The sequence below is a fragment of the Salmo trutta genome, chromosome 8 (genome assembly GCF_901001165.1).
Source record: "Salmo trutta chromosome 8, fSalTru1.1, whole genome shotgun sequence".
NCBI lineage: Eukaryota > Metazoa > Chordata > Actinopteri > Salmoniformes > Salmonidae > Salmo > Salmo trutta.
Window position 1 is genome coordinate 22,763,648 of NC_042964.1, and position 9,404 is coordinate 22,773,051.

General features: G+C 40.7%; 1 protein-coding gene across 1 annotated transcript; it reads left to right on the top strand.

Annotated features, from left to right (window-relative positions):
- The first annotated feature begins 1,235 nt into the window (after window positions 1-1,235).
- On the top strand, window positions 1,236-8,133 carry LOC115198514 (mRNA decay activator protein ZFP36L3). The gene is made up of 7 exons (XM_029760483.1): window positions 1,236-1,371; window positions 2,217-3,046; window positions 3,480-3,671; window positions 4,626-4,724; window positions 5,074-5,200; window positions 5,452-5,649; window positions 5,992-8,133. The coding sequence occupies exons 2-7, from the start codon at window positions 2,219-2,221 to the stop codon at window positions 6,033-6,035; spliced, it is 1,488 nt and encodes a 495-aa protein (XP_029616343.1). The 5' UTR covers window positions 1,236-1,371; window positions 2,217-2,218; the 3' UTR covers window positions 6,036-8,133.
- The last annotated feature ends 1,271 nt before the right edge of the window (window positions 8,134-9,404 follow it).

Consider the following 9,404-nt stretch of genomic DNA (forward strand, 5'->3'; position numbering starts at 1 on the left):
CGCATTTCGTGACCAAAAAATTCAAAATATTCCATTATCGTACCTCGAAGCATGTCAAACGCTGTTTAAAATAAATTTTTATGCTATTTTTCTCGTAAAATAGCGATAATATTCCAACCGGGCAACGTTGTATTCATTCAAAGGCTGAAAGAAAAAAATGGGGAATTCTCATGAACGCGCATCTCCAGTGTCACTGTTCCCAGCCTGACCACTCACAAAATCTCCTGCTGTTTTTCGCCCAGAGACAGGAGACACGTCATTCCACTTTCTGGCGCCTTCTGAGAGCCAATGGAAGCCTTAGAAAGTGTCACGTTACAGCAGAGATGCTGTATTTTCGATAGAGATGCAACAGAAGGATAACAAATTGTCAGACAGGGCACTTCCTGTATGGAATCTTCTCAGGTTTTGGCCTGCCATATGAGTTCTGTTATACTCACAGACACCATTCAAACAGTTTTTTAAACTTTATAGTGTTTTCTATCCAAATCTACAAATAATATGCACATATTTGACTCTGGGCCCAAGTATTAGGCAGTTTTCTCTGGGCACGCTTTTCATCCGAAAATGAAAATACTGCCCCCTTTACCTAAAAAAGTTTAAATAAAGTAAAAGATGCGCATTCAACACACTGCGTCTTGGTCTCATCAATACGACGCCTGTGACACATACATAAACTTGTGTCATCTTCAGACAAATTAAATGTATTAATTTGGGCCATTGAAACTAAAGCCAGCGTATATTTTTTTTCCTTCACAAAAACTGGTGTCTAACCCTTTTGGCCACTTGACACAATCAAGACTGTACTCAAAAGACTACCCTCCACTGTGTGAGGTTGAATGCTCAATCAAACTGAGCCAGATCTGAATGACACAGTTATTTACCTGGAATTAATCATAGAATCAGTAAAAATACAATTAAAATGTTATTTGGAGTTAGCAGTGGATTTTATTTAGGCCTAAATTGTATCTATTGTATCTAACTTCATTGTATTATTATTTTTAATTTTTCTTTGCAATATAATTTCCCAGCATATTTAATACGCAAGGGAATAGAAGAAATCGGATCCATGAAAAGGGTGCAGTGACTCGACACAATCTATTGTCTGAGTATCAGGCGTATGTCCAACAATTGTTTCCACTCAGTACACCCTCCCCGAAAGGCAGCACCTGAGGAGAGTAGCAGGTTTCTCCATCCTTTGTCCCTCCTCCCCTCGCAAATGCTGTTTAAATAGCGGGTGATTGAGAGTATCTCTTTCTCGATGCCACTGTTTAAATAGTATAGCTGGATTTACAGTAGCTGTGAGCACAACTTGTTCAAGGTGTGGTGTGACGCTTTTTACCTCACGGAATCTTGCAAGTCTCAAAATCACAGGTAACGTTTCCAACACTTTTATCTAATCATGTGGATGTTTAAACACAACAACTCATTCATTGTTTTAAAATCAAATTCTATTACGTTTCTTAATTTATTTGGAGCTGGTTAGTTTTATAAACACTATCAGATTATAACTTATTAACCTTTCCTCCCTGGAATAGCCTACGGACGTTTTTCGTTGTTTTTGTCACATTATTTAATTTCATTAGTGGATCTAGGCTACTAATTAATAATGTAAAAACAATAAGAGTCTAGTCTTAATTCAACAAGCTTACCCATTCACTATGCAGTGTTTTGTTGTTGTCGAATTCACCACCCATGATATTAACAATTAATTACCAATCACCACAATAACGGCAGGCCTATGTTTATTCACTGGTATTTTCTTTTCTTTTTATTTAACCCTTATTTTAGCAGTTGAGTTGACTGAGAACACATTCTCATTTACAGCAACGACCTCGGGAATAGTTACAGGGGGGGTGAATGAGCCTATTGGAAGCTGGGAATGGTTAGGTTGCCATGATTGTATGTGGGCAAGAACATTTGCCACTGGGGTTGACACCCCTACCCTTACGATAAGTGCCATGGGATCTTTAATGACCAATGTATGTTAATGTCTTTATTCAAACTGGTATGATCATTTTATATTCCCATTAATACATCTCAAAGCTTTTGAAATAGGTTTAGTATCATGATCAACATGATGGTGCAATGCATCTGACTGTTGATGATAACACTTGTAAATGTTTAATTGTAGCTGTCCTTGTTATTCATTATTGTTATTGTTAATATTATATTATTATTACATATCCTAATCGCCTGGATCTCTGTTACTGTATCAGGAATGGACAATAGCAGCAGACTAATGATCGCAGTCATCATGGTAATGGCGTGCATGGCAATGGGAACCGAGGCACAGAACGCCACTATGGCACCCAACGCCACTATGGCACCCAACGCCACAATGGCACCCACCGCCACAATGGCACCCAACGCCACAATGGCACCCACCGCCACAATGGCACCCACCGCCACAATGGCACCCAACGCCACAATGGCACCCAACGCCACAATGGCACCCACCACCACAATGGCACCTACCGTCACAATGGCACCCACCGCTACAATGGCACCCACCGCCACAATGGCACCCACCGCCACAATGGCACCCACCGCCACAATGGCACCCAACGCCACAATGGCACCCACCGCCACAATGGCACCCACCGCTACAATGGCACCCAACGCTACAATGGCACCCACCGCTACAATGGCACCCACCGCCACAATGGCACCTACCGTCACAATGGCACCCACCGCCACAATGGCACCCACCGCTACAATGGCACCCAACGCTACAATGGCACCCACCGCTACAATGGCACCCACCGCTACAATGGCACCCACCGCTACAATGGCACCCAATGCCACAATGGCACCCACCACTACAATGGCACCCAAACCGACAATGACACCCAATGCTACAATGGTACCCACCACTACAATGGCACCCAATGCCACAATGGCACCCACCGCTACAATGGCACCCAACGCCACAATGACACCCAATGCTACAATGGCACCCACCACTACAATGGCACCCAAACCGACAATGACACCCAACACGGCAATAGCCCCCACTGTTGTCAACACCACCGTCTCAGCTCTCACGGTGAGTTGCCTAGGCTACATGTCTCACAGTCTCAGACTACAAAAAAAAACAATTTTCTCTCACTCTTTCTGTTTTTCCTCTCAACTATCACTATTTCCCTCTCTAATCTTATCTCTTTCTTTCCTCAACAATAAACCTCACAGACTGACATGGAAACAGGAAGTAGATCAAGCAATAGAGTGCCTGTTTGGGAGTTTCAATTACACTATCTCACATAGCATTCATGTAGGGCTTTTTGAAAGCCCCAAAAAAACGCATTTTATAGCAATGAGGCAAACAATGGAGTAAAACAAGCTTTATTCTTGATATTTGTCAAGAATCAATATCATTGATTTAAAAATAAAAAAATGTGTCTACCAATTGCATATTGACCCTTTAAGCTAAAATGAATGACAAACACAACAGCAACTAATGAGGGACTCTTCATACACAGCAAAGCATCTCAAGGGCGGATTGTGGAAAGACTCAGTTCTGTGCTGCTGAGCCATCAGACTGTGACCCGGCCATAGCTGGTTCATGTTTCTTCGTCTCCATGCAGCAGTCCTCGGGACAGACTTTCTCCCTCCAGCTACAAGGAGAGTCCAGAGGCTACATCGCTGTAGGCTTGTCCAAAAACACCACACAGGTATGGAAAACTGCCTTGAAATTAGCATACATTTTACAATAACCAGGAAAAGTGAGTTGGGATTTGTGATTGGAGGAAAGTAATTTTAACATCTAAAAGTCTACTAAGCTAACATATGACATTGTTTTAATAAGATGGTCATACCATGTCTCATTTAGTTATTTCATTTTAAATGTTATGACCCCAGTAGGCAAATTAAAAAAAAGGCACAACAGTCAAAAAATAAATCATAAGGTTTCTATCTTGGAGATATAAGAAAGCTAATGAAATATTTGTGTTTTTTGGACACATGTTTAACCCTTTTTTTTGTTGGCACAAAACTACCTCCATACTTCCATTCGTTTCTTTTTACAGGTACCATTACCTTCAGACAAGACCCATGACACTTGTAGAGCAAAACGGAGAATACCATTGTGTTCGTGAGAATCTTCCCTTTCCATAGTGGGGTTATATTAGTTTGTAGCCCAAACGGTTCGGACGCTATAGACATAAATTGGCACATCGGCGGTACCAATTTCAGACGAGTCCCGTGGGGGTCGTAGAGCAAAACCGAGAACACTATTGTGTTCGTGAGAGTCTCATCTTTCCATAGAGCGGCCATATTAGTTTGCACGCTACAGATGTTTTCGTGAATAGACCGATTTTTGGGATGTCTCATGGTCTGACAACGTTGTAATGTAGCTCGGCCACCTTCCACCGCAGATGTGGAAGGCCGACATAGGCGGATGCGGTGGATAGAGAAGCAGTTCATGCAAAAACGGACAGATTTTGATGCTACTTTTTTTATTCTGTTACTTAGATTGACACACAGGTCAATAGACTCTTAATTAACTTCAGGAAATTCTGGATTTTGTAAATTTGGGGTGTTGAGATTGATATTTAGTTAATGACTTTAAAAAATATATATTATTTATTTATAGTTATTTGAATTCATCCTCTCCCTCTCCTCTGTAGGGCGTTAATGACACCACCTACGTGTGTGCCAACAACAACGGCACTATGAAGTTCTTCACCACTCTCCTCCTAAATAAAGTTCTGACTGTCACTGGCACGGTGAGTTGAACCAATCAGAAACAATTGTTTCACTTCTGCCTTCCTGGAATGCCTTTCAGGAGCTAGGTTTGATTTCAGGCAAATTCCAGCAGTTAACTGATATTCACCCAATGAAGTTTTGAGTTGAACAAGATTTAGAGCCAAGAGTAAGAGTAATTCATGAACTTGAATTAAAACATTTTCTGAGTTGTTATTTAAGTTCAATTTGATCCCAATGCTGCATATACACTTGGGTGCCATTTGGGACAAGGCCATGGAGAATAACAATGTAGCTGACTAATTCTAGGCCTACTGACATTTGGTTAATGTCCATTTTGACTAATAACGTTGTTACTCTTGTGTTGTGTAGCTGCCTGTTGACTCTGTGAAGGGCTCAGTCAAAGGTCAGATCATCCAGTGCACCTTCTCTGCTACTCTCCCCAGGAGCACTGGCACCAGCTTCGTCCTCTCCATTTCCAACGGGACCGTAATTAACGGTGAGGCACTCATCCAAACATGCTCCAGGGTGAAGCTTCCTCTAGATACAGACCTAGGATCAGCTTCCTCTTCCCCAATCCCAACCTTAACGGTTAGTGGGGGGGAAATGCTCAACTGACTCCAGATCAGCGTATACGGGCAACTTCACCCTACACCTCCAAACACCCTGTGGACTTTGTATCCCCTCTTTCTGGGCCATCTCTAACTCTTTCTGTCTCTCTCTCTTGCTCATCTTTTTCTCCTCCCCCAGGAACCCTGGGTACTCCTCAGGTTGTCCTGGTCAGCAATGCAGCCGTGGACCTGGCTAACCCCAACAGTACTGCGATCAACTCTTTGAACGCCACTCCCACTAATTCTCCTTCCACCACTACTGCTACTTCCAGCACTACTGCTACTCCCACCACTGCCTCCAGCCACGCCTTGGGCCTGCAGCACACCCTGTCTCAAGGTAACAACCCCATTGGAAAAAGCTACTGCTAACACTTTATAATAATAACTGATAACATGATTGATTAAATGTTAGTATTTCAATATTTGTAAAAATGTCTAACCATTTCTAAGGATTAAAAGCACTACAAGTCATGAGCACTTGTGTCATTTCTAAACAATTAATATCATTTATCAATAAATGATTTATATTAATTGATAAAGCATTTATAAACATGTATGTCCAGTTATAACGGTATATTCATGGAAGTTATTATAAAGTGTTACCGTAGTACCTTATCTCATAAAATCCCATATAATCTTGAGTAGACAACCAATCTTCCTCTCTCTCTCTCCTTCGCAGCTCTGCTGATCCTGCTTGGTGTGCTAGGTATGATGATGCTGTAATGATGATCTGAAGGTGACACACCATGAACTCAGAAATCCTGCATCCATACCTTTACTGCCTCTGACACTGGCCAGGTTGCATCCCCAAATGACACCCTATTCCCTACATAGTGCACTACTTTCACTAGGTTTTGAATACCGTAGGGTGCCTTTTCAGACGCACTGGTACTGGGTTAAAAGGCCATGTAAGATCTGAAGTTATATGCTTAGAAATGCATGTTATTCAACATACATAGTGAAACACTTTCTAGTTGGGGGTAGCAAGACGATAGCGTACAGAATGGATCCGGTGATACAAGGCCCAATGCTAACATTTTCACAATTTCAACCTCATGTTCATCATCTCCAGCACCACTCCTAACATCAACATCAACACGTCTTCTTCTATTTTGTTGACCACAAAACGTTGAAACCGCCGTTTTCACATATATTTATGTCTCAGGAGGTTGGTGGCACCTTAATTGGGGAAGACGGGCTCATGGTAACGGCTGGAGCGGCATGAGTGGAATGGTATCAAATACATGGTTTCCAGGTGTTTGATGTTGGTTCGGGTGTTGCTTCAGATGATGAATATGAGGTTGGTATTTCCCATGTCATCCCCTATACATTTAGAATCTATTTATTTTCTATTTGCTGATGTGGTTTTATGTTGGTGTGAGTGTGTGTTTAAATATTTGTCTTGAGTGTTGACACACATTCTCATAGATGACACCACATGTTGGCAGAAATGTGTGTGTGCGTGCGAGCTTGTGTGTCTGTCCAATAATGAAGCCACTGGATGGTGAACTGTTCTTCCTGATTACCCTTTTAAATGAAATATGTTTTAATGTGCAATTATGGAAATATTTGTATACATTTTTTTTTTAAACAACAACGTTTTTACCCTTTCATGGGTATATTTGCTTAATCAGTTGACACTCAAACTGACAACTTTTAATGTACTGTACACTCAAAAGCTGACACAGAATCACTCAGGGTTAGTTCGGATTGCATACTGTTGTATGAGTCATGTCTTTTGTAGGGTGTTTCATCAGACAGTTGGTAAAGGTGGCCATGTTTGGAACCAAAAGCATAACATTTAAAAAGCATAAACAACGAACTTACAACAAAAGATATAAATACACATAGACTGTAGCACTTTCAACACAATATATGAAAAGTGCTTTACAAATAATATTAGTATAGTATCATGAATGAATGAATGAATGAATGAAGAGCTGCCTACCGGTAAGTGCCAAAATAAAGGAAACACCAACATAAAGTGTCTTAACAGGTCATTAGGTCACCACAAGCCAGAACAGCTTCAATTAAACTTTGCATATATTCTACAAATTTCTGGAGCTCTATTGGAGGGATTCGACACCATTCTTCCATGAGAAATTCCATAATTTGGTGGTTTGTTGATGTTAGTGGAAATCGCCGCTCCAGATTATCCTATAAGGGTTCAATTGGGTTGAGATCTCGTGACTGAAATGGCCATGGCATATGGTTTACATCGTTTTCATGCTCATCAAACCATTCAGTGACCACTCGTGCCCAGTGGATGGGGCATTGTCACCCCATGGGTGCATAGCCATGTTTGCCAAAATAATGGTTTGCCCAGCATTTTTATACATGACCCTAAGCATGATGGGACGTTAACTGTTTAATTAACTCAGGAACGACACCTGTGTGGAAGCACCTGCTTTCCATGCACTTTCTATTCCTCATTTACTCAAACATTTCCATTATTTTGGCAGTTAAATATACATCTCTATCATGAATAAAATACCCCAAAATATAATTTTTACACCTTTTCACTTCATTGGCTCAGCATTGGAGGCAACCAAAACCAAAACACTGTTTTATGTCAGGTACTTGACTTAACGTATTCCTTTCAGCTCCAAGTAGAGCAAGGGCCTCAAACATTAGATAAAGAGCATGTGTTAAACATCCTTATAAATTATATTTTCAGAACACAAAAACATATATTACAGTTTTAACATTAGCATTGAGAAGGATACTCTGGTATTGGAATGGTATATTATTGGTATAGTTTATGATGTTTGTTTTGTGTTATATGTACATTTCAACAAATAAAAGCAATTCTTCAAAAAAATACTCTTTGACAGGAGAAAAGATACACATACATTTGAATAAACAGCCCAGAATACTGTATATAAAAAAAAAACACTTTGCTCACGATACAGAGAATATGAAGCTGGTTCAATGTTTAACTTGGCTGTAGAGCACTCCTTTGGTAGCACACCAGGTTTCAGGTTGGTAGAAGAGGTTTGAGCAGATCAACAGTATCAACAGGCCTGGAAAAACACACAAGTAAAAAATATCAAGTGATTTTTCAACATGACTGTTCGACACTGCCACCTACTGGTTGATTCAAGTAATAATCAACGGGCTCAACGGCATTAGATCAGTGGATCCCAAATTATTTATAGTCCAAACATTCAACCTCCATCTGTGTACCCCCTCTAGCACCAGGGTCAGCTCACTCTCAAATGTTGTTTTTTTGCCATCATTGTAAACCTGCCACACACACACACACACTATACAATACATTTATTAAACATAAGAATGAGTGTGAGTTTTTGTCACAACCCGGCTCGTGGGAAGTGACAAAGAGCTCTTATAGGACCAGGGCACAAATAATAATATTATAATATTCAATAATTTTGCTCTTTATTTAACCATCTTACATATAAAACCTTATTTGTTCATTGAAAATTGTGACTAACTCACCACAGGTTAATGAGAAGGGTGTGCTTGAAAGGATGTACATAACTCTGCCATGTTGGGTTGTATTGGAGAGAGTCTCAGTCTTAAATCATTTTCCACACACACTCTGTGCCTGTTTTCATGCTAGTAAGGGCCGAGAATCCACTCTCAAATAGGTAAGTGGTTGCAAAGGACATCAGTGTCTTAACAGCGCGATTTGACAAGGCCGAATACTCTGAGCGCAGCCCAATCCAGAAATCTGGCAGTGGCTTCTGATTAAATTCAATTTTCACAGAAACTCTTGTTGCAATCTCTCTTGCCAAGAATATCGGTAAGTGGACTGGAGGCAGGGCATTAAAGGGATGATGAATCCAGTTGTTTGTGTCATCCGTTTTGGGCAAGTACCTGCATAATTGCGCACCCAACTCAATCAGGTGCTTCACTATATCACATTTGACATTGTCCGTAAGCTTGAGTTCATTTGCACACAAAAAAATCATACAATGATGGAAAGACCTGTGTGTTGTCCTTGTTAATGCAGACAGAGAAGAGCTCTAACTTCTTAATCATAGCCTCAATTTTGTCCCGCACATTGAATATAGTTGTGGAGAGTCCCTGTAATTCTAGATTCAGATCATTCAGGCGAGAAAAAACATC

What these genes read in the sequence shown, in the direction of transcription:
- LOC115198514 (XM_029760483.1), top strand. Translation starts at nt 2,219, where the DNA reads ATGGACAATAGCAGCAGACTAATGATCGCAGTCATCATGGTAATGGCG. An exon ending in TTCTGACTGTCACTGGCACG is followed by an intron (nt 4,725 to 5,073) that starts GTGAGTTGAACC and finishes TGTGTTGTGTAG; the next exon opens with CTGCCTGTTGACTCTGTGAA. An exon ending in GCAGCACACCCTGTCTCAAG is followed by an intron (nt 5,650 to 5,991) that starts GTAACAACCCCA and finishes TCTCCTTCGCAG; the next exon opens with CTCTGCTGATCCTGCTTGGT.